General features: G+C 45.7%; 2 protein-coding genes across 3 annotated transcripts in view; one reads left to right on the forward strand and one right to left on the reverse strand.

Moving 5' to 3' along the window:
- The window catches only part of SYN3 (synapsin III), a gene marked incomplete at both ends in the record, with an annotated part of 164925 nt that overhangs the window by 59277 nt on the left and 79608 nt on the right, over nt 1–26040 (reverse strand). The window lies entirely within an intron of this gene.
- TIMP3 (TIMP metallopeptidase inhibitor 3) overlaps nt 25009–26040 on the forward strand; it is a 37500-nt gene continuing 36468 nt past the window's right edge. Inside the window, exon 1 of the mRNA XM_082280009.1 lies at nt 25009–25323. Within this exon, the coding sequence (XP_082136135.1) occupies nt 25200–25323 (124 nt within the window). The 5' untranslated portion in view covers nt 25009–25199. The remainder of the gene's footprint in view (nt 25324–26040) is intronic.

Raw genomic sequence — 26040 nt, forward strand, 5'->3', positions numbered from 1 at the left:
GGATCAGACAGCCAAAAAGCCAAGGGGAGGAAAAAAATTGCAGGCAAGGAACTGAGGATGAGAGATTATGCAGCTTGCCAAAGTTTACAAAGGAAAATCTATGCTAGACTAGGAATTGGACCCAGACATCCTGAATGTCAGTCCAGCTGTAACCACAAGGCTGTCCCTCTTCTGATTCACAAATACTATTACAAATTAACTAGCAGCTCTGACTCCTTGTGATACATTAGTCATAAACAGTGGAGTAAAAGTATTGCATTCTTTGTAAAAATGCAACACTTTGAGTGTTTTCCTTTTCCTTGGAACTAGTCAGCCTTTTCAACTAAAGGGTCATTGACTGAAATGTGGGCTGCTGTTACCAGATTTAGACTTTGGCTGTTTGTCATTGTTGTGTGTCTGTAGCCAGGACTCTCTTAGGATACTACTCTGTGACAAAGAGACTACACTGCTAAAAAGAGGACCTGGCATTCCCACTTCAGCTGTCACAGCAAGGAATGATTCTTGTATTGCTGTCACATGAATAAGTGCCTTTTCTTGCATAGGTATGGTGTACATGTATCTGGGACACAGGCATGGGCCTTCAGAGTATTTTTATGTGACAGTGTATTATTTGAAGTCAATTGATCCTTTGCTTTCAGGATTTTTGTGGCAACATCTCTTTATTGTGGCTGAATACCTCTGAAAATATCTTTATAGCTTCTCAGAACTAAAGAGAAAATCCAAAGGGTGTCTCTGACCATCAAGAATGGTCTGAGCTTACTCTCAAAACCTCACTTAAGATTAGTAAGATTTAAAATCCCCTGTTACTGCCTGGTGAGGTCCTCTCTGACCAAGGACTGATTAGAGAAGAGGCTGATTGTGCAGATGATGCCAATATTAGTCCCAAAGAGCATCCATCTCAAACTCAAGTTCTATACAAGTATGATCTGTGACTGACTTAGAGTCAGAATAATGAATGGGAATCATGTTGCTCAGCGTGAGGAAATCTAACTACAATGCTGCTCACCATATTTTAGAGGAAAAATATCTGTCAGGCATGCAATGATCTAAGCCTGCTAGGAAATAACTCTATCTGTGCAGTGAACTTTGGGAAATCCCCTTGTCAAAATCACTGACTAGTGACTGTAAAGAATCACAGAACAATAGATATTGTGATTGGAACAGCTGTAGAAGTCATCTAGTCCACCCACAATTATTCACAGAAGTACTATTGCCAGTACATCATCTGGCCAGCCCTAACTCTGAATAGCTGTGTCCTGAAAACTGCCTAAATTGGATATTCTGTGACCTCTGTGGCCCCTCTGTTCTAATGCTGTGCTACCTTAATAGGAATTTCCTTCTTAGTGTCCAGCTCCTGTGGCTCTCGTTCAATGTTGTATCACCTGATGCTGCTAAGGAAAATGTGGATCTGTTGTGTTTGTAATTACCCTTCAGGCAGTTGCAGGCTGTTTGATCAGCCTTCCCTTCAACTGCCTCAACACACCCTTGCCAATCAGGTGCTCCAGGCCTCTGACCACTTCTGGTCAGAGTGGTAGACTTCTGCTGGACACTCTCCAGCTTCCTCCCATGCCTCTGCAATGGGCATGTTCCAGACTGGACAGCGTGGCCTATGCAGCCTCATCAGTGTCAGGCACCAGGGAAAAGAACTTTTCTAGATCTGCCAGCCATGCTGCTCCTGATATAGTTCAGAACACAGCTGCCTTGTGGTGCCAATGCACGATCAGTTCATCCAGCCTGAAATCCACTGTAACCCCCTGACTTTGAGTATCTTGTCCAGTTCCCTCCCAGTGTGTAGGGATGCAGGGAGTCATTCCAGCTCAGGTGAGGAACTTTGCATTTCTGTCTACTGGACTTCATGAGGTTTCTATTGCTACAATCCTTATGTCTTTGAGGTGCCTCTCAGTTGAAGATGTCATTTGTTGTGTCAGTTGTCATAATTTTGCATCTTCCAGTGATATGCTGAGGGTGCATGTGTGTTTTCCAGGTTGTTGTTGATGCATATGGACCACAGGATCAATCTCTTGTGCACACCATTTATTACTAGGTGTGAGCAGATGCTAAGTCTTTGATTATCACTACCTTCTCAGTCTTGTGGTCCAGCTGATTCTTAAACCATCTAGAAATCCTTGGTTCCAACCTTGGCATTGAAGAGCCCAGAAGATAGCAGAGTTTTACCATTTCTAGGCATTTCTAAAGCAGCACTGAGAGTATTTTTTCCTAAATTAATTAATAGAGGTTCTCCAAAAAGACTGTTTGCAGCAGTAGGGGGTTCATAAAGGAAAGACCGTGTTCAAACTGGAATTAGGCATTTATGGCACATAGTGTGTCTCTGTTGTACTGGAAGCTTCAAAATTGTTGTTTTTCCCTTCCTGTTCTGCTATTGCTTCTTTCCTTACCTACAGAAATTGAAATTTAGATTGACTGTGCAGTTCAAGGAAGGGGATGAGGCCTGCAGTAGAGACAGTGAGCTGATACTGCTAGCTAATGTCTACAGACCCAACAAACTGCAGTGAGAAAAGGCTAGTTTCACCTTGTGTTGTCCAAACACGTTAAGTCAAAACATCTTCTTCTAGGAAAAGTTACCTAGCCTTCTGTCATAACATTTAATTACGAAAGACTTATTTTTCCTCCCCAGACAGATTGAAAGAGTTTCAAAAGGTGAACAAATTAAATCAATAATCTTTAATTTTGTTTTGACTGCAAGTTGTTCTTCCTGGTGTGAAAAAATGGGACCAAAAAAACCCATTTACTCTCCAAATGTGACTGGCTCTGGATCTAGATATTTCATATCCAAACTCTCTGCCTGTAGTCCATATTTGTTAGCAGGCGGTCAGGGATTAAGATCACCTCACACATCCGGGTCAGAACTGTTATAAGGGGGCCTTTTATTCATTCATCCATTCCTTACCAGTCCTCCTTAGCATTCAATTTCTCTTTGGTCCCTGTTAGGTTAAGGGGAATTACACATCCATATGGTTAGGAGAGAATGCATTCCTTCTTCCTCTGTAGACAGTAAGGAAAACTAGAGGAAGCATCAATTGGTAATATAAGATGACCAAAGAAATCCTCAGCAATTATTTCATCACTACTGACTAATTATGAGGATACAGTTTCCTCTCTACACCTGCGGAACTGCAGGGCTGAGCTACATCCCAGATGAGTGCCATAGACTGAACAGTGCCAGAACTGAGTCCTAATGGAGAAGTTCCTCCTGTTGCTAAGCTGGCTGGGTGACCTACTTGTACTGTCACCGGATACTGAGCATCCTTGTTTGAGCACAAAGTTGGTATTATTGCTGATGCTCAGACTTATTAGCTATTTCTCCCTGCCACCCACGGTAGGATTTAATCTCAAGTAATCTGAGGTGGAAATGAAATGTGATGCAAAGCAACTTGGAGGGCTTTTCGCTTCAGACAGACTTATTCAGTTTTCCCTGTGTGGCAGAGTTTATTGGATACCAAGCAAGAAATCTATTGGTAGAGCAATAGCTCTTCTCAGGGAAAAGAAGCCTCTCTCACAACACAGCAGTGCTATGGTGTGCTAATGCTGCAGGAGTTACTGGTCGTGTGAATGACAGGAGTAAGAGAAAACTGTGCAAGGCTGCCTTTTATGCGGAACATGTACCTACATTAACTTCCACTAATTACTAATTCTTGGGCTATACATATTTTTTATTATATCAAAGCTCTGATCTGGAAAAAAACATGTGCTCTGCTGGTCCTAAATCCAGTCCTGCTGTACCTGTGGATTTCATTTTTAGTCTCAGGCACTTGGCTGTGCAGCCCCCTGAGGAAATTCCTGTGTGGTTCCACCCTGTTGGAGCCCACCTTATGTGTCTGTGCAGGTCCTCACAGGAGATGAGCATGCAGCTCACAGCACTTGTGCCTCTAGTCCCTCTTGATGTATTAACCTCCTGTGCTACATATATCCAGGCAGCTCTCTGGAAGGGTTACCCTCAGTTTAAGGGTGTTTTCTCTCCATATTCCATCACTTGTCTTCACAACTCTCCTCCCCTGCACCAGGCAGGTGGCTGTTTGGCCTGAGCAAGCCGATTTGTTACCAGGCTGATGGTAGCCATGGCTGGTTCCTCTGTTAGCCCCTATCTCTGCTTATCCAGCTGCCTTGTACTGGATATGTACCTCCATATTTATGATGACTTGCTGCAGTGAAGGAAGTTACCCTGACCTTGCTTTTGTTCCTCTCCAAAAGCCAATTCAAAGGCACAAAACCAAACGCCCAACAAAGAGGTGAAGGAGCTGGAGCCCAGAGGCAGTTTCCAGCTGTCTGGTATCATCTCTCTCCACTAACATGGGCCTCCTCAGGGAGATAGGTCTGCAAACTGGGTTCCCAACACCCACTGCCCATGGCAGGGACTACCTCTGGCCTTGGGGATGAACAGAGGGAGATTTCCCTTCAGCTCAGTCAACTGCTGCAATGAGGTGACTTTGAGGCCTCCATCTTTTCATTAGTTATTTTCTTGGCATTTTAGTGAAAGCCAGAGAATCTGTTTTCCATTTGCTGTACTTTTGCTGGAGACTGTAATTGCTCTTTGAACCTCCAGGAGCAGGAAACCCATTAAAGGCCCAAGAGGACAGGGATTCAGTGCCAGCCAGCACATTCCTTAGCTCCTTTCATCCTGCAAGAGGAGAGTGCTTCTGGCTTCTCCAGCAGGGATATTACTACATTTTATTCAAATTTAAGGCTCATTTCAAGAGTAATTTTACCACTCACCTTGTAGTTATCATTATTCCTGCTATTTGCATTATTATCTTTATGGTTATTAACTCAGAAATATCTTTGGGGAGGTCATTACAGAAAACCCAAGTATCAAGCTTGCCTTTCAGTATCTTGCAGACTGTACAAGAAAATCTGAGCTGTGGGCATGACATATCAAACTGTGGAAAACTGTTGGTCAGGGCTTTTAAGGAGCCTCTGGAAAAGAGAATGAGAAGGCTGCAATTGTATGGGAAATAAGAGCTGCCTGTTTCAGGTAGAAAAAGTATGAAAAATCTTTCATGCATGATAATACACCTTTAATGGTGCAGCTGCCACCCAATAAGATTATTTATTTTGAAGAAGTGCCATGGCTCAGAGTAAGTGGGACTGGCACGTTGCTGGATTATTTTAGTTGTGCATCCCCTCTGTGAACTGCTGATAATCTTCCAGAAAGTGGGAAGTGGGTTGCTGTCACTTTGCTCAGTACAGTGTGCCCCACAATGACTTTCTGCTGCATGAGACCCTGAGGGTAGCTAGATGGCTGTGTCTGAGTCTGACCCATAGATTCTGGAGTGGGAGAGAAGGAAGCAGTGCAGCACAAAGACAGAAGTGTAAGCCTTGGAAGGCACTTCTAAGAAAATAATGGTAGACTGGAGTAGTACTGGGAGAAGGAAGGCATAGATATTCTGAGTCTAAAAACTGGGAATGAGGAGCTTGGATCAGGTGTAATGAAAGAAACAAAAGAGATTATTTTAAGGATGACCCAGCTGAAGTTTGAGTTTGTTATTTTAGTGAATGTCACAAGAGCTAGTCCTGTGCCAGGTTTTAGCCCCTTCAGTAGTTGGCTCTGTGCCATTTTAGTTACACAGATTGTCACTAAGGCAGATACAATGATCTGGTGAAATTATCTTAGTGCACAAGAGTATAAGTGAAGTGGCTGACACTGCTGCCCCATCCTCTGCTGAAATGGTTAAAGGAAAGGTAGCAGGAGACATGAGGATGTCCCATGTGTCATGAAGATGTCAGAAAGGCCTTGAGACTTCTCCAGCTTATGTCTGGGAGTGGGTCCTACTGGAGGGGAGCTAGACAGACCATCCCAGTGATGGCAATACTTGCAGAGGAACTGTCACTTTTCTGTATTTCTCCTTATGAGTGATCAAAACCAAGATTTTGCTAGGCAGTGACATGAAGAAAAGCCTGTCATGCATGCTCTGTGTGTCCAACAGAGACTCTGACATATTTGCAGTAGTCCTGGGTTAGGAAGGAGCCTGTGCTGGACATCACAGTAACCATTTGCTTCCAACAGTAGCAGCACTTTGTATGTGGCAGCTTTTCTGCAAGGAACCAACAGGTAGTTCAGCTCTGCAGTTAACAGCAACAGCCAGGTTCTCAGAGTGAGGAACCTTTGCTGGCAATCCCTCTAAGCTCCTTTATCTCCAAATAATCTAAAGAACAAGAAGAAAGCATTAGTTCTGGTCCTCAGCACTGTCCAGATACCCATCTCCTCCCTCACTCATTCTTCTAATACTTCAGGTCACTTTAAATGAGGACATATAGAATCATGGAATGGTTTAGGTGGGAGAAGACCTCTAAGATCAAGTCCAGCCATTAACCTAACACTGCCAAGTCCATCACTAAACCATGTCCCTAAGAATAACATCTACATGTGCTGTATATTGCACACAAAATGCCTGCATAAAAAATTTGTAATGGTTGTGGAGTCAAGTGCTTAGAAACCTACGAAATCCAGGATGAAAGTTACCTGGGCAACATTTGAGCATCACCTGACGGCTACTCACAGCTGTGAAAGCCTCAGAAGGGCCCTCAGGACTACCCCCTGCCTCATGCATTGTGCAAAGTAGATGGCAGTGGTCACCAGAGGAAAAGGGACTGCAGAGGGAGCAAGAGTCATCATGGGACTGAAGGGATGGACTGCTGCCCTGCAGAGCTGGCCAGTGTTCCTGTTATCCAGTATGATGCTGGGCAAGTTAGCCAGATTCCCCATGGGTGACTGTGATAAGGCTATCCATTGCTTTCTGTGAGCCTGACATAGCTTCCAGTCCCAGACTGCGCTCTGAGGCCAAGAAGGGTTATTTTTATTATGAATTGATTCCCTCATCCTATTTGCAGAACAGGCCCCAAACTGAAAGTGTGCGAGTGTTGAGATTCACTGTAGGGCTGGGGTGGGAAGGCAAGGGCTCTGCTGACCAGGGTGGAGGCTATTTAAGCTGGCATTGCAGCCCCTGAGTGCTGCAATGAGCCACAACCAATTTGCAAAAGGGAATGAACACTTGCAACTGCACCTGGACTTTGAATATAAAGCGCTGCAGCATGGTAGAAACTGAAAATCCATGTCCTTGTCATTCCATATCAAGTACACAAATCTTCTGATTCTGCACTTTCAGCAGGCAGCCTCTCATTTACAAAACACATAATATCTACTGTACTGCTGTGAAAACAAATCTGTTGATGTTTCTGAAACAGTTAGATATGATATCTTGCTGAATGCCATGATCTCAAAAGGGGTTTTAGTCATTCTGCTCTTAGAACTTTGTTTAAATCCTATGTACTAGAGAAGATCTAAGTTCATCCATTGAACAGAAGGACAAAGCAAAGTATGTTTATTTTTTTAATTGCTGAAATTCTGTGACAGGAATACTGTGAAACAAATGATCTACATTGCATGGCTCAGAGGAAAGATATTAAAACTTCAGTGTCAACCCCTGTACGGGCACTATCCATGGGCAATTCCTGGCTTTGCGACTACAGTAGTATTTGAATGTAGTTTTTTGCACTCAAACAATACATTTACAGTCATCTTCATTTGTAGCCTACCAGTCTCTGCTGACCTACAACCTTCTCAACTGAAAATGTCTTGTTTTAACTAATAGTCAGCCACAAGCTCAATTAAGCCAGAGTGAATCTTGCATATAGACAGATTTTCTTGCAATAAGTGGTTCATTTGATTTGGCTTCCTTTGGTTTTTTTTTTTTTTTGTACAGGAAAAATTATGAAGCATGAACATCTCTCGTCATCTTTATAATCTACAAACCCTTCTGGATGGGCTTACTAGCACATCCCTGGAGAGACAGCAGGTATGTGTGGGAGCTGGAGTATGTCTGAGATGGTGGCTGACAACCTGTTGTCAGATTTTTTTCAGAAGCAAAGTTCAGCAACACTTCTGATGGGGAAGCCTTTTAGTACTGGAAATTTTAAAATAATTTTTGATTGGAAAATAAAAAGAATGTAAGAAAAATAGTATTTTAAAACTTTTTTGTTTTCTCTGCCCTCTCTTAGCTTTCTGCTTCTTGTTTACAACTTGGAAGCAAAGGAACCAGATTCTTTCACCCTGTGAAAGGTTTAAAACAGGTTAAAGCACCAGCTTAGGATTTTTTCTTTAGTAATAACCAACAAACAAAGATAAATCCTTTTGCAAAATAACAAATTTAATCAGACAGGCAGCTTTGCACCAGCTTCCGCCAATCTGCTGCCCAGTGCAGAGGCACAGGAACTGAGGGGCCACAGCTGCTCTCCAGGGAGACTGGCAGCGCTCCAGCACCAGCCTGCCCAGCAGATAAAGGCTCCAGCCTGTTGGGAACATGCAGCAAAGTGTGTGACTGTCCCACTGGTGCTCAGCTTTGGGAAACTATTAGAGGAATGCGTAGTTCAACAAGCCTCTACACACATGCCTCTGTCTTTTCCCTTGAGATAAGATTCTGTGTTATGAATTCTCAGGGCTTCCCCTGTTTTTCTGGGCAGAGGAATCCTGCCTTAACCCAGCAAATGATGAAAGGGGCCCATAACACGGGACACAGGCAGGCCTTGTCACCTGAGGCACCTGGCAATACACTATGGAAGAGTTTTATAAAGCAGGGAGCTGCCACTCTTGGCACAGCTGTCCCTGCAGACAGCAGCTCCTGCAGCCCTATCCATGCGAAGTTCAGATTACCTGAGCTGGGTTTAACAGCAGTGTGGGCTGCTCAGAGCCCAGAGCAGGCTCCAGCCCTGTGCAGTTCCCGGGCTGAGGATGCTTGCTAACAGCTTGTCTGTGAACTCCACAGCCCCGGTTATCAGCACGCGCTCCAGGCAGGTTACAGCGAGTTCGAGCTTGCCTGCGTGACCCAGGGGCTGGCCTCTGATTACACTGCCACTGTATGCTCAGCTCCACACCCCCTCCTGTACTGGCTCCTTTGACAGATCACTTCATACACACTGCACGTTTCTGAAAAGAGGGAACAATCCCCCACTCCACTCAGAGGCTAATGGAGAAAAGTCTTGTTCAAATACAAGTGCACAAAATGCTACAAAGTAATTTTCTTGAAAATGGTTGGGAGTAATTTTGTTCTTTGCTGCAGAACTTTTTCTAACTCTTCATTTATATAAATACTTGCAACAATGGCTAATTGTCAGGAAAATGTAAGCTATTTCTTAGCAGGATTCTTGTCTGCCCATTTCTACATTCCAAACTTCTGTCTTTATAGCTGAGGTCTTGACTAAATTATATAGCTCAGTACTGAGCTAGGCACTACCTCTCCAGAATAAGCCTGTTGGGACTGACAAGCATTCTTGTTAAAAGCCTGAAATAAAATAATCTGTTCCAAATGACTTACTCTTGGCTCTGGCAACTATTTGTGTGTATATATGCCCCAAGTTATGTGAATGTGGAAGTAATAGATCACAGAGAGCTCATAGTGTTGGATATGATACTCACACAATAAGCCTATGGCCATGACATCACTGCCCTTGTTCTGGGCTCCAGTGATGGTGCAGCCAAAAAAAGCTGAACACAACTCATTGTTGCTCTCAGCTGCTAAGGCTGTATTTTGACTCTGAGGCATACTCAGCATGCAGGGGTGACACATTCCCCCATTAGTGTTACTAATTCCCTGGTTTGAGGAGGGAATAGTGCCTGCTCTAAGAAAACAGGGAAGGGGTGGAGAAGCGTTGAACTCACAAACTCACTAGCATCCCTTTGCCTTTCTGAGTTCATTTGTCTGGGGCACAGATATGGCAGTAGGATCTTAAATTGTTATAAACAGAGGACTGCCCTGAGGCTTATATAGGACAACTCCTATTTTTTAGTGAATCCTAATGAGAGGCTCAGGCTGACTGCAAGGCACAAGAAACTAACTTGGACACTGTGTTTTCCTTCCTGTTTTGTTGGCTGACCAGAAGGAGGCCCAGAGGGATGGAGAGCTATAGGGACAGAATTGCTCTACTGGCCTCAGCTGGAGAGAAAAGAGCTGAAAAAGCCTAGAGGTGGGCCTAATACTGATCAACATATGCTAGCACATATGGGAGGATTTGTGTAAGAAAACAACATCACCATTATCCTCATAAAAATGAGGATAATGAGGATGACCAAGTGTGAAAAGCTGGGACTAGCTATGCCATAGTAGATGACCACCCTACCACCCTTAGATTCGTGTAATGGTTTGCAGTCTTGGCTGATAAAAATACAGCAAACTAGAGGACCAGGAAAGTCTGTTGAAGACGTTGTCTTTGAGCAACAAAAAGCCAGGACCCAGTGAGGATTAGGTGTGCTTAACTGCAGGTGGTGGGAGATGCTTAGCTGGAGCCACTTAAGAGGAGCTGCTAAAGGAGTTAGAATAGCTGCAAGAAGCAGCAACCCACAGGGACTGCTCAGGGGTTCCTACCCTATCTCAGCTCCAGCTTGAGGAAGACTTTGCTACTCAGCAGGTGTGTGGCAGTCCCCTTGAACTGTCAGCTGTGAGTGGAGTGTTTCCAGAGCAGGGGAGCAATAGTCTGCTCTAGCAGCTGTGCCAGCAAGCAAAGAGAAAGGGCTTTGGCAAGTATCATTTTGGGAGCTGGTGGATGCCTGTTATTTTGTTTATGTTCCTTTGTCCTTTTCTTCTTTATTTCCAGAACAGTGGTGTTCTGCTAAGCCATTTATGATTTGTGAGCAAGGAAGTAGGGCTCTCTGAACACTCAGTTAATTTATTTTTCTCAGGTTGGAAGTTGGAACACAAAATTCTGTTTATTAATGAAATTGAACTGCCCTTGCTGCTGTCAATCAGTCTGGCAGGAAGGGTACAATTATTCCTTCCTTAATTTTTTATTCTTCCCTTCTCATATAATTGAGGCAGGAGTGAGGAAAGCTGCTTATTGTGTGTGCTTGAGCTCTTTGCAGACTTGAGGAGCCTCTAGTGAAAGTCTGCATGAGAAGCCATTGGGAGGTTGGTATCACAAAACTGGGCTTTCAGTTTATATACAGGAAAAACAAAAAGGGCCTGAGCCCTTGGCAGCCTGGCAGCTTTTAGACCCCCCCTAAGGAGAGTCTGAATTCTTGACTGCATCGGAGACATGATCACCATGTGTGGTTGCGGTATGGAAAGGTGTGTAGAAACTGGATATAAAATACCTCATGTGAGCGGCAGCATGGGTCTAAACCCAACAGCCTGACCTTCTAAGGTCAAACATGCCCAGGCAAGACCCTGGGTAAATACCCAACAAGTGAAGGACATGCCAGCACTGTTGCCTGCACTGTGGTTCCCTGTGCTAGCCAGAGGAATGAGGTGGGTGTGCCCCCACACTGCCATGTCTCTCTAGGACACTGCCAAGGTATTCTAAGTTCCACCTGGGAGGCCTAGGAGAGGAAATAAGTGCCTTTGGTTATGTCCCCACTGTAAGTGGGGCCAGAGGTACACTCTGATGACGCCATAAGCATTGCACAGAGCCTTTGGGAAGGCCTTTTACAGCTGGCTCACACCCACCTGTGAAACAGCTTCTGTTCTGATGGCCATTCTGGCAACTGCACTTTCAGAGCAGTATGAACAGCACCAGCAGTATGAAAATATTTGTTACATTTGAAGCCTTTGGAGTCCAAGACTGCTTCTTACTCTTGTCTTGCTCAGAACAGCCTGGAATGATGTCTAACATTCCAGACTGCTCTCAAGCCTGAGAGACTCTTTCAGCAGTAGTCAGGACTGGCAGAAGCCAACTGAATCTGGCAGTGAGAATGCAACAGACTGGCCTAAGGCTGTCCATACATCCCTGACAGAGTCAGCTGCAGGGAAAGGATTATTTGGGGAGACAGGTTCAGATCTTGTGATACCTGCTCACTAACACAGGGTGGGAAGAGGCTGTCTCCAACCTAAGAACAGGAGTCCCCTTGCAGGTAACTCTCTGTGATCACAGAGACACCTTTGTCTATTCTGCCATCACCCCCCTGGTATGCGAACCTAGACTCAGTGCTATCTGCCCCCTATGAAAGCTGACCCCCACATGCTGCTTTTTTCACAGGGACTCGATCTATTCCCATGTTTCTCTATCTTTGCTGGAGCAAAGTGTTTCCTAAAGTCTAGCACAAACAACCTTCACCATTATGAGCCTTTTCACCTTGATGCTCTTCTTGGATCCCCTTAAGTAAGATTATGAGGTGCTCAACCTACTCCATCTTTGATTTTCTGAATTCCCTCTTCAGAATGGTGTATTCTGCTCATTTCCCACAAAGAGGAAGGCTCCATGCATAAGATGCTGCAGAGAGACTTTGCCTCCACCCAAAGTCTTGTTTTTCAGAGTGACGCACACCCCGCTCTGCTATTACTTAATAAGAAGTGAAGTCACTGCTTTCCTCCCCTTCAAACTGCTCCACCCTCAGTCAGGAGGTCTGCTTCTCCACCCTTTGGCAAAACAGCTGTTTGGGGGTGGAGGTGAGTTTAGGGGTGGTGTTGACCAGCCTCTCATCTGGGGAGAAAAAAACCAACCAGTCTAGTCCTGCCAAAGGGCTGCTTTAGAGCTGGGAACAGCCCTGACAACCTTCCCTGCTTCTGTGTTTGTGTGTGTTTCATGGGAGCACAAGTTAATAAGATTATTTATGTCAGTCTGTGGGGCTCTTCTTTATCTGTCTTTTTCCTCATTCCAGAAGAAAGTTTTCACTACAACTGCCCCCATGCTACTTTGGCAGATAGAAAGAGGCAGAGAAGTTGCTGTGTGTAGTGGTGTGATGCGGGACTAAATTCTCTGCTCAGGCCTTGCTCACAAGTGGTGGGAAGAATGACAGTCCCTAGGAGTTTGGTGCAGCAGCATGATTTTGCCTTACCTCTGTCAGTGTGAGCTCAAGTAGCCCAGAAGCTGCCCTAAATATACTCCAGCATCCAGCAGTCCCTTAGGGACCATCTGCCAACTAAGCATGCCTGGTACACAATGTGGTGCTGCCACTTTTCCTTCCCAACCTTGACATGCCCTTCCTGGCATGCTGGTGGCTATTCTGGCTGCTCACCAATGACTTTACTGTGATGGAGAAACCACAGGCAAGGGAGGGAGGCCTGGATTACATTCTCTATCCTTGGAAGAAAGAGTGTTGACAACTGGGGCCTCAGAATCATGGGGAAGGCTTTTAGGGAATGCATTTGCTCCAAGAGGTGTTATGTCACTCCAGAACCTCTGTGTTTAAAAGGGGAAGGCTGCAAATGTTTGCTCAGAAAAGAAATTGTATCGTGCAAGGAAGCACAAAAAATGTGAAGGAAACTTGTCACAGTAGGGGAGGCAAATATTTCAACTGGTTCATGAACAGGGTGACAACTGGAAGGGACTTCTCCCATAAAAAGGACAAACAGATGGTGAGGGACAGAATGCAAAAGCAGAAGGTCTGGCAAGTGAGGAGGCAGCTGGCAGGTCCAGTGGTCAGGATGGCCAGCTGTCCTGGGTTTGGAGGACTGGACCTTCACCTGCTGTAGAGCAAATGTAGTTTTGTTCCAGGTTTGTTGGGACCAGTGGAGGAGTTCTCTGTGTATGTAACTACTTTTCTGATGTCTCCTGCATCAGCCAGTCTGTACCAGCTCATGGCTTCTGTTCTACTGTGCTATGGCAATTTATACTCCAGTCTGTTTTCCCTGCTCCTCAGGCATTTCCTGGCTGAAGCAGCCGTTAGCTCTGCTGCATTCATTCAGATGCTTTATGATTATTTACTCCTAAATAATCAATTCAAAAGCAGCGAAGAGAGAAACTAGGGGTCCCACGATTTTTTAAATTTTTTTTATATAGAGGTAGCACCTCACTCCAGTATTAACATCCCCATCGTGCCAGGTGCTACACAAAAATGGAACAAAGTCTGTCTCCCAGAGGGACAGTGATTTTCAGATTAGCTGAGACAGACAGAGCGCAAAGACGCAATGAGCTAATACTGGTTAATTCCAGCGGTCTAGGGCTTCAGCTTTGCATTGTTACAGAGCTCACATTCCTGGGTCAGAGAAACCATATTTTTGGGAAGGTTCAGTGGAAATGGTTTTGGGACTGTACCAAAGCCCTCCCAGGATTCCAGTTTTCTTAGTCTCAGCCTCAAAGGAATTTACAGCTGGCTCAGGCAGAACTGGAAGTCCCCACAGGAAGAGTTTTGTTGATACTCAGTCTTTGGAGGACAGTGAGCTTCTCTGTGAAAGGCAACACATATATCTGTCCATGCCCACAGCACCACACCCACTACTCCTCCAAAACAGATAGAGTTTCAAGGGCACACATGACCAGGTCCATCTGTTCAGGGATTATTAGGACAACCTGTAGATGCAGTGTGTGTGGGGGAGGTTCCCCCCATTCATTCCTTCACTTTTAGCAGGACTTACCTCTGTCTGAAAGTCAAACAAACTGCCAACACCTCTGAAAAACTAAGGGACCTTCAGCAGCCAGCAGAGCTCCCAGGAAAGCAGCTCATGAAGTCTGTTTTATGTGCAGACTTACTGCTTCCTGCCAGCCAGAACAGGGTGCTACAGGCAGTCTTGTCCAAGATACCCTAGTCAGTCTTTTATATCTGGTCCAACACAAAACCAGAGGTGTCTGTCTAATTAATAATGTAAATCTGGCCTCTGTCAGCTCAAGGAACACTACTTTTCTATCATTGAGAGACATAATAACTACTTTTTTTCTCCTTTGAATCAGCTTCTCAGGATTCCTCACCCAACTCTAAGACTTTTTAAATCAATCAGCTGAAAATAAGGTCAGTGACTTGGTTTCCAGACCCTGAACTAAATTTTCTTACAGAGCAGAGCCGAGCCAGCATCTCTTCCAGATGCCTTCAGGGTCCATATGCCCTTTTACTGTCCACAGTCACACACCTCCATCACTCAGAGCATACACTCTGTGCCTGCAGAGCATCCCCTACAGATTTGTATGTGAAGAGGAGGGCCAATCAGGACAGGGAAGCCAGGAAAAATTTTGGGGAAGAAAAAGAGCCACCTGTTGCTCATGTTTCTGGGAAAATTTGGTTGAGACAGGAGGAGTCATCCCTACCCTTTTACCTTTCTTTTGTACCCTGTGGTGCCTCTGGACATCAGACTCATCACAAACTGTATTGCAAATTTCATGGTCGATAAAGCGTTGACATCAATTCACCACAGGAGTGTAAAGCAGGTAAGACTCAGAGTTCCATGAAGGTGATATCTGCAGTCCAAATGCCACATGCTGCCAGCTCCTTCACTCCTGTCATGGCCCATTTATTGCCACTATGTTCATTTTAAACCCTCTCTAACATGTACTCGATGCCCTTTGGCAGGGACTCCCCCTGCCTGTTATGTTCAGTACAGTGTTTGGGACAATGTGGTTTTGGTTTTTCTAACAAAGAGCAGCGCCAAAAAATAATGAAAGCATATCAGTCATAGTCTGCAAAGGAAAGGCTGTGTCCATGGGACATCTTTGGTGGTTACCATAAAATTTTAAAGAATAAGTCATTCCCCTCATATACTTTTAAAAAAACCTCATAAACTTGGTATGCTAAGAACTTCTAATATGAATAGATCTCCCTTATTTGGAAAAAAAGCAAATTATGCTTCCAGTTTCATGATCCCACTTCATTTTTTGATATTTGACCTGCAGATTAGAGGTTTTCACGTCATCTGTCAGCCCACAGAGAGTATCCCAAGGTTCAGTGTGTGTGAGAGAGATAGGAAAGGAACATTAGGAACAGGCCAACCACAAATAGCTAAAATTAGCTATGAGAACTGGAGTGCTGAGGTCTCTGAGGAGCACTAGTCAAAGGAAGAAAATGGTTGTTTGCTAAACTCCCACTTATTCTACTGCCTCTGAAGACTCCTGGCTTGCATTCCTGCCCAGACATCCTACATAGCTATTTAAGAGGATTTCCCCCGCCCCTTCCCCCTCCAATGGCCATAACTTTCCTCTTTTGTAACTGCAGTACAGAGTGATATGGGATTCCTGCTCCAGCAGCAAGATTCTGACTGGAAACAGGAAACAGGGGGGCTCCGCAGACCTCGGCCTCTGTGACAACACGGACGTCACACCCACGTGCAGACAGGGATGCTTCTCACATATGGCAATGATCAGCAGCTCCCCTTTTTCCTCCCCTTCCCTCTTCCCCAGCAGGGCTTACAAAGCCCTAGAGGGGCCATATATCGAGTTAGAAGCAGTCTTTAAGAAGCATGGCTGTGTGAGGCCTCAGTTATGATGGAACATGATTTCTTGCATAATTCTTTCAGATTCTCTGAGGCCAGTAAATTTGAGACTGTAAATCTTCATGTGACCAGAGCATATGGCCTTAGAATAAGACATGGAGTGAATTACAAAGGGACAGTCCATCTTCTACAGAATCTGATTAAGGGAATCCTTTGAGAACTATCTCTTACATGCAGCCAGAGACATGGCTTTAAAAGCTGCCCTCCCTCCTTCTTCCCAGAAATGCTGGATGGAATAAACTGGGGTTTTTTTTGGCAGCACCAGGTTCTCCTATTTTCTCCTTCCTATTTTCAAAAGCCTTTTCTCAAAATAAGACCAAAGGACTATGACTGTCTAATCCTTCAGATTATAATTTCAGGGAAAAAAGAATAAAAATATTGTTAAAAGTAATTGCATTGATACTTGTGGAAACACCTTAAGGGACTTGGAGACCCTGTCTAAGATAAGGAGGTAGGTTCTGGAGGAGCAGGAGGAGGAAGAAATGCTCTTGCATTCACTAAGAGTGAGTATTGGTTTTCTCCAGCCAGCTCTTGGTAGTGCTATTGTTTACATTCATACACAGATTATGCTATGTCAGCCTCTCCAGGCTAAATTGCCATTATATGTGATGTTCAAAGGTGAAGTTCTATTCTGGATGGGAAAATCAATTTCAAATGAAGTAAAAAATTCCCTTCCCAGCTTGCTCCTTCTCTTTTCATGAGGCAGACTGCTCTTCTTGATGATCATGCTTCTTCGGCACAAAAATAACTTTATGTAAATATCAATGGGAGAAGGTTTTCTCCAGAAAAAGCTCATTCAATCTCAAAACTGGGAGGGAGAATTGAAATGCCTTCAGCTGTCCTGTGAGGAAAGGGAGACCAGATGGGTGCCTTCTGTCCTAGCTGCACGAAGGATTTGTTGACATTGAGCAAACATCCACACCTGCCTTCCCATTCCACTCACTGGTCTTGTGGTGGTTCTGCTGAACATGAACTGAGGGAAAAGGAAGCAAGATTTTGGTTAAAAAATGCTGTGCTGTAATCTAGGGAACATAAAGACACAGCTTAAACCAAAGCACATAAAATGCTTGTCTATCTACTGTCTTTTGTACTGTCAGGTGCTGGGGAAAGTCTGCTGGATAGTCATATCTCTGTTGGTAGAAACTGCTGTTGCTCAGCCCTGTGTTTATTGTTTTTCATTAATTATCCCATGATTAAAACTGTAGATTCCTCCCAAGCATTGCATAACTTTGAGAGCACTTTCCTCACAGACCTCAGCTAGGTGTCTAGGGAGAACCCTTCTGCCTCCCTGGCTTGTGTGGTGAGAGTTCAATCTCTTCTTGCAGCTACCTTGGAGAGGAGAGGGAGAAGATAGAATGTGCTGTGCTAAGCTACTATTGGACACCTGCTCCTGCTAGAAGTGTTCAGTACCTCTTCAACCTCTTGAGAAGAAGCACTGCTTTGGAGCAGTCCAGGATCCCACAGTAGGGCACTTGGGATAATGCCAAACACCTGGTCAACACTCTGTGAGATTTGGTGGCACAGCTACTAAGAGCAAAACTACAGAGAGGTGTTTTCTTGCTCATAGCACATGGTCAAGCTTTGGTACCTTCCTAGTTCAACTCCTGGTATGTAATCTGCACGTACAGACTACACCTTCCTGGTTCCTGCCAGCTCTGGGTAGTTCTCACTGAAACACCCCTCAGAAGCACACAGAAAGGCACAGCTAAGGGATAGAGGCTGTCAGATGAAAGGAAAGGGGAAGAGAGGCTGTGGATTGTTACCTCTGTCTTCAGTGGAGAAAGAATACTATTTTCACACATCTGTGCCAAATCAAACGCTAATTTTTTCACTCCTGACATTAATACATTAGGTGTGGAACTCACACTACTGACCTGAAAAGTTCCTTTGAGGAATGCGTTACTCTTCACTTGGGAAGAGCAAGACAATAAACAAGTAAGAGTCCTCGCCTTAGACTGCAGATCTACCATCCCCTCATCTTTTGTCTCACACCGTATGCCAAGATTTATGGAGAAAAATTCCAAAGGAGTGAGGAAACTGAAGTGCTGCCTTTTGCTCTAGAGAAGAAAGAGATCTGTCCTTGAAATCTTGCATCGGAAATTCCCCGGCTTCTCCTGGCTGGGACCGTGAGTCTGAGGGAAGGGCATGATGTAAGTGAGCAGTCAGCTACTGTTTAGAATACAGCATTGATTTGGGAACACAGGAAGAAAAGCATTGAAAAAGTCAGTTTGGATTTATAAAAAAATCCTATGCCGAGGCAACAACCCCTGTTGGGATTTCCACACAGAGGAACTGCTTCTCACTTTTGACATCATGTGCTGGCATGCATGACAGGAATCACTGAGTTCATTCCCTGCTGGGACACTCTCCTTGTCATTAGAGACTGTCCTTGTAACTAATACCTTAATTTGCAGTTTCAGGTGAGAGACTGGTAACACCTGCACTATGGGGATGAAGACACTGGCTAATTCTTACAGCAAGCTTCTCAAGGCTGTGCAGGGAGAAGCAACTCAAGACAGCAACTTTTCCTGCACTCACACCTGTTCTGCAGGTAAAGAAAAGGCCCTTCTTTCACACCTGACAGCCCAATACTACCTCTAGGCTCATTAAAGAAACAAAAAGAGGGAATGCCAGCCCCCTGGTGCTGCTCTTTCTGCTTTTCACAAGTACGGAGATTTCAGGGGATTCCAACATGCTTTAAAACCAGTGACACATCCTAGGGACTGGCATATGGAAGGACTGCAGCTCTGATAGCCTCAGGATGGTCTAAGAGATACAGGATTACTGCCTCCAGCCTGGGATCTTCCTCTACCTCCCTATACTCACACAGGGTTGTGGAGGCAGCTGTATCCTGACAGTGCCCTCTGATGAGAAGGAGAGAAAGGTTATGCTGGGAGATGAGGAGGCAGGCTCAGTTCATGCCTTCAGAAGGCTGGTGAGAGGCAGAGAGATGAGGAAAGAAGGATCTAATTGCTCAACATGCAAAAAAGGCTATGTCTTCAGGTCAATCAGCTCCCCTTCCGAGTGAGGCTGTATTCAGCTCTACTGCTCCTCTGTGGCCAATCAGCACTGTGAAAAGCCAGGCCAGGTCTTGAGAGAAAACCAGTGGTCAGCCACCCTCAGTAAAAAAAAAATTGGAAAAGATGAAAATGAAATTCTGGACTCTGCCAGGGAGACTGAAAAGCACCAGGATAGTCCCTCACCCCTGCCAAGCAGAGCAAACCTCATCACAGGGAGGGCAACCAGTTGTGAGCAGAGAGACATGCCAATCTGCCAGGCTCTCTGCTAAACGTCAGGGAGCTGCTTGCAACCCCACAAATACACACAAATACACAACCCCACAAATATACAGCAGCCACAATGGCCAGTACTCAGATGCAAACCCTCTCTCACAGGTAGAGACATTTCCTGTGCAGTTCCACCTTGGAGGAAGAACTACAAGATTCTGATTACAGTGAGAGATAGAGAATGTGTAAGTGCTGTCCCGCACTTGAATTTGAGCAGGACATTAAAGCTAAAGTGAGAGAAGGCAATGAAATCTCTGACAACCACATTAACTGTTAGGCTCTTGTCTCATCAAAAGGAAGACTTGCCCCATAGCTGCTCAAGGAGCTGATGCAGGGAGCAGATGTTACTGCTTTTCTGTGTCTACCCCTTCTTCCTCAAACTCCCCTCAAAGGCGTTTACAGAGATATTGTCTTCTTCAAATTACGCGGATAAAAACGTCAAACCTCGATTGCAGCCATGAATCTGCTCATGAACTCTGCTGGCTGCAATGCCACAGAGCTGCCTTAAAGCTCTCTTAAAAATGTGAGGCATTCCAGTCATTTTAATTACTGTGCATTGCATAAGCCAGAAACCACTTCATACAAAGGAACAACAGAAAAGTGATTTTCAATTGCTCTCACTCTCTTCTGTATTTAGTGCAGCCTCCAAAGCTCTGGGAACACCAGCTCTTATTACCATTTGAAGCACTTCATCTAGTTGAAATCTCTTTGTTCAGTCACTTAATGCTATTGATGCAGTTTAGAAGGGTTTAAAAAAGAAAATCAAAACTTCAATTTGGAAATGGCTACAGCAGCAGGAAAGCAAAACAAGAGAAATGGAAAGACTTATTATAAACAAAAATGAGAGAAAATTAATTGCATGGAATGAGGCATAGGCAGGTAGAACCAAGCAAATCACGTCGTGTCCTTCCCTCCCAGATTCTGTCAGACCATCTAATCACAGCCCCCTGGTTTGAACCCTGCATGGTACTGAGCCCTTTGGCCCTGGTCCAGAAATGCACTTAAGCTTATATTTAACTTTGTGTATGTAAATGGTTCTGTTGACTTCAGTAGAGCATCTTGTGTGCTTAAAGTTGAACATGTGCCTTAGTGTTTTGCTGGATTTGGGCCAAAGAGCACGGTCATGTGCAGAAAACATTTTCAGCTTGATAAGGCTGTTAAAAGATATTTCCTGGTTACTCTTCTGCAGCTGATGCCACATCAGAGCCTGACTGGAGGATCCCCACACTACTGTGAGGGTGATTTCATATTCCACAACCCTTTATAATGTAATATTCCTGGAAACACATGGTGCCTACAGTCTGCTCCAGGCTTGGTGCTCTCAGTGGGCACAATCTGTAAAGGATCCTTGAGGACTGAACACAGTATAGAAATGTTAGAGCTGATGAAGATTTAATGGTGTACCTCCAACGAAAAGCTTGGGAATGGGATGGAGTGTTACCTATGTCTGGCTTGCAGACAGGAAGGTGACATAATTCCTTTGCAACCTCACAGAAAGAGATCAAATGAATTTTTTGGTACGTATTTATAGAATCAAAGACACTTTTGAAGAACGAGTCTTCTCATTTTAAATAGCATGTAGAGTTCACTGATACAATGGTGGAATTAATAGGATCTAAAACTGGAGTGTTACCAACCACTACATGGGACATTTGTCAGGGTATTTTTCTCTGGTGGTAGTCGGGTCTCTCTCTCTCTCTCTCTCTCTCTCTCTCTCTCTCTCTCACTCACTCTTTCTCTCAACCCTCCACCCTGGTGTGTGTGGTTTTTTTTGCCAGCAGTTGCTGTAGTTTGATGAAGCCCTTCTGTACTGAAGCAGCCGGCATCCCTCACAGTGAAATGTGATCAGAAGGCAAGTGAACATGCCTTTAGTTCATATCTCAGTCTCTGCCCCTGGTTCCAGGATGGTCTTGTGGAAAAAAAATGATGATGTTAACGTACTCCTGATATAAACTAATGTGAGTATCTGTGAAAGCAGAAGGTAGTTCTCGTTCCTGAAATTTAAATAAGACACCCAGCTGAACATGTTTCCTTTTCCAAACAATCGGTTCTTTAGGTTTTGCGAAGGAGCTGGCTCCATCTGCGAAGGTCGGAACTATCTCTTGCAGTGCACTGCCCCCTAGCACTGCCGCGCACATTCCTGCAGGACGGACAGGAGGAGGACACTTTTCCCGGTCAACAACACCTGCGGGACTTGGCTTTCCCTGGGAATTTTCACACCAGCTATTGACCCAGCCCGGTCATGCTTGGCTTGCGGGATCCGACAAGATCACAGCATGAAGTTGTATGGCTGCTCGGTAAGGCAGAGAGATCCTTAATTGTGTTCAGCAGTGTGTTTCTTGATGGAGGACGGGAATAGCATAGATTTCTTTATTTGGTGACACTAACCAAATGTGAACCCGAATTTTCTCATATGAAGATCGAGGTCTCTATTTTCTCGTTCTTTCAATGCTACCTTTTTTATGGCCATATAAGGCTTAAAGTTTTATCTGAGCAAAGGAGCGGAATGATAGTTTTTACTTTATTTTTTTCCCTTTGCAGTTTCTCCCATGCAGACAGAGCATAGAACAGGAATTCAAAGAGAAGTCTCCTTTCAGTTCCTTCATTGACTTTCTCTGTTGCTCTGACATGGTTATCAATATTTTCTCATATAAATAAACACTCAGAATTCTTGCCTGGCTCTTTCAGAGCTCACTTTGCTGGCAGATCTTAAAGGGGAGAGGGTAATATTGAATATGTAATGGATATTATCAGAGGATAACATAGAATATCTCTATTTACAGATGATAAAATGAGTGTATAAGCAGGTTAAACTATTTAACAAAGGCCTTGAGCAGGCCACTGGCCAGACTGAGCTTTCCTGAGTATGACTTACCTGTACTTTACAAAAATAACGCACTCTGGTTTCTGTGCGTGAAGTTTACTCTTCAAGTGGCAAATAAATATTGTTCTTTTTGTACATCATCCAGTCCTGGTTGGAAAAACTGCATCCCTACTACTGTAGAGAAGTTCATCTCTTTGAAAAAGAATATCTAAGTGTAAAAAAAGCAGGTGAATCAGCTAAGCCGTGACCAAACACAGGCATTACTACTCCGGGCAATGATAATACAAGCACTAAAAAAATTTCTGGATCACCTCCCAAACAACGGTATAGAAGATAGTGGTAGGCCTTGCCATACAGACAACCCGCACCCCATCCCTTCCAAAGAGATGTGCCCAGCCCTTGGATCAAGCCGTGTCACTCCTTTCCATCTGATTACTTCTGGATTATATCCGAAAAGTGAACTAGTTCCTGCAACCAGCACAAACTTGGTGTCATTTTAACAAGCTTGGTCTACCTCACTGTAAACAAGCTACTTCCATACCGTGGAGGGCCCTGTGGAACTTCAGTAATTTGTAGGCCCCTTCTCCTCCCATTTCAGAAATCGAGAAGATTTGTTTTTCAGTCTCCTCTGAATGTGTCCTGCATCTGTGTATCATAGACACTCAGCATTTACACAGCACCCAAAGCTTAAAAGCTTATTACAAAGCATTTAGCTTGTTAGTCCTCGGAACACACAGGAAAGGTGCTATTATAGGAATGAAGAAACATACTCAGGGGAGTTACTTTGGCCAGAGAGCGAAGGGAGGTGGTGCAGGAGCTGTGATTATAATCTAGTTGTGTGTGGGCCAAACTCTCCCTTATTTATACCAGTGTCAGATTCTGGCAGAATTTCACTTTTCTCAGATATTGATCTGAGATGTTGATAGGCCAGGTCTACCATGATGTTGGTGGGTATCAAACGTTTTACAACAACAAACAAAAAATGAGTGTCAGACACACCTCATTTTTCTTCCGTGTTACTCTGCTGAGGTCAGTGGAGTTGTTCTGTGTGAGAACACCCAGTGAGACTGAAACGACAGTCCACCCTACCTGACGGATCCAGCTTCACTTGCAGTACCTTGAGCAGACAGTCCAAGTACCTAAAATATGTTTTGCATAGGGTTCCTCGTATTGCAATTTGGGCCCAGCGATTGAGACACTGACATATCTAAACTGAACGACCTGTTTAATACCCTGTCTCATACACACTTACAGGACCCGTTAGCACCTCAACACCATCCGATTTTTTCAGTGTGTTCACTAACATTCCTGAGCAGCTCCCATCACTATTATCCTATGACACAGTGAGGCAAAGCTGTCACACAGGTTGTCTGTGTCACGGTGAGGATAGGAACTTGTGTTTTCCTCTGCTGGCATTGTAACCTTGATCCCTACTGACAACACCCATCTTGAAGCTTTTGCCTACCGATGCTCCAAATAAAAGCCTGTGCTTCCATAAGACAGGAGATTTTAATTTTATATGGATGGTATGATTAAAGAAAAGGTGTAGGCAGGCTGTGCTTCACCCAGATGGAGCAGAATTGTAAATCTAAAGACTTAGCTGACTATATAGAAATTTAGGACAGCTGGTCCCTGACCTTTAATACCAGCATAATTTATAACTAGATGTGCTTAAGTCTTGTAAACCCAGTGGAAAGTACTCTGACATTATATACACTGGCTTGATACTGTGATTAATCACCCCTCAGTCCCCTTTGGAGGATAATAAGGCTGTCTGTATCATGCAGCTGGCAATCTCCTTCCTTACAGTTCTTCTATAACATTTACATTTCTACAGCTGATAGAAATTTATGGCTCTGAAAGGGGATAAAGGAAAACAAAACAAACAGGACATTTCTATAAATTCCACTAAAGCTGCTCTGCTAAAATATACTTTGAGATTAAATGTTGGGAGTGCCCGGGTTGGATACAACACTGCTCTTTCCAGCTTGGTTTTAGCAGTTTATGACCCCTTTCTGACTGAAAGGTCAGAGAAGGGGAATTGCTGGGTGATGGAGAAGGAGTATTCGAGCAGGATTAAAAACATCCAGGGCAAAATCCTGGTTTACAGTTCAGATAGGTCTTGTCCTTCTTTTCCCCCATCCTCTTTCTACTGCCTGTTGGAAGCGCTAAAGAAGCAGCACACCGCACTTGTGCATTTTCTGATCGCTGTCTGAAAGCTCTTTGGAATAGAGTGAATAAAGTGCCATCGCCTCCAGTTTAAAGTCAGTTTGCAGACAGCGCAGATGGATCGAAGGGAAACAGCCCAAGATTTCCAAGTGAACAGCAAGCCCCGTGTACGTTTTCCAGGTGCCCTGAGTAGCGGCGCGGGGCGGCGGAGGCTGTGACAGCCTGGGGCGGACACTCGGCGGTACAAGGGAGCTACAGCTGGCACGGAGCGAGGTTTACCCCGTCCCGCGGCACCGGGCGCGGATCGGATCGGAGCGGGCCAGGGCCGGGACAAGAGCCAGGGCCGGGGCCGGGGCCGGGGCCAGGGCCAGAGCCGGGGCCGTGCCCGGGCCGTGCCCCCCGCCCGCCGCGCGCCCGCTCTATTCCCTACAAGGCGCGGCGGGCGCGGCCCCGCCCCGCGCTCGCGCCGATGAGGTAATGCGGGGCTGCCATTGGCCGCGCGCGGCGGCGCCCCCGGAGCGCGAGCGCCGCGAGCCGGGTATAACTCCGCGCGCCGGCCCCGCTCCGCCCGCACCGCGCCGCACCTCGGCTCCCCTCAGCGCCCCTCAGCGCCCGCACCGTCCCGCCGAGCGAGGGCTGCGCTGCAGAGCTAGCCAGGGAGACAGAGACGGGGCAGGCAGCCGCGGCGCACGGGCTGTTAGGGAGCAAGAATAAAGTCAGGCGAACACAGCAGTAGCCGCCTCCCGCTCCGCAGAAGTGAGGAGGCACCTCGGGGGCAGCATGACGGCGTGGCTGAGCTTCCTCGTCGTGTTCCTGTGCAGCTGGAGCCTGCGGGACTTGGTGGTGGAGGCTTGCACTTGCGTCCCCATCCATCCGCAGGACGCTTTCTGCAACTCCGACATCGGTAAGTGCCGCCGCCCCGCAGCCGCCCGGGCCCGGAGGGCTCGGGGGAACCACAAAGTTCCCGGGACCCCGAGGGGTGCGGGCAGCAGCCCGGCTGTCACCGCAAGGCAGCACCGTCCCGCGAGTCACGGGCGATCGGGTCACACCGGAGAGCGGAGACCTGACTTCCCAACAGCGGGTTTGGCTCCGTCGCTGCCGCAGACGCCCGGGTCGGTAAGAGGAGAGCCGTGTGGTGGCGGACCCCCGCCCAGCCCTCCCAAGCCCTGTCCCGCAGCAGCCTCACCCAGAAGTGCCTTAAAGAAATCAGTAATTGTCAGAGTGGCATGTTTCCTACAGCGGGACAGAAACACAAATGGAGGTGTAGGCTGCCAAAATTTCCTCCTCAACTTGGTGACAAGAAGTAGGAGGCAGGATTAGGATGGGTTCTCCCGAGCCAGGAAACGGCCCGTGGCGGCTGGTGTTGGAGGTGCGGCTCACACAGGCTTGTGGTGCTGTGCCTGTAGCGCTGGGAAGGGCTGGAGAAGCAGGTACCAAGTGTCTCCAGGCTTTCTGCGTGCTGCGCTGCGGTCTTTGCTGCTGTGGGAGGTACGCAAACCTGCATGCGTTCGGGAAAGTTGAAACACTTTCACTGGATCCTGACTGATGTTTTCCTCTATGGGTTTCAGCATCCCTAGGGTGCATCGTTACACTAACTTTAGGTAGGGGACAAGGACAGCAC

The sequence above is a fragment of the Coloeus monedula genome (assembly GCF_965178545.1).
Source record: "Coloeus monedula genome assembly, chromosome: 4".
Lineage (NCBI taxonomy): Eukaryota > Metazoa > Chordata > Aves > Passeriformes > Corvidae > Coloeus > Coloeus monedula.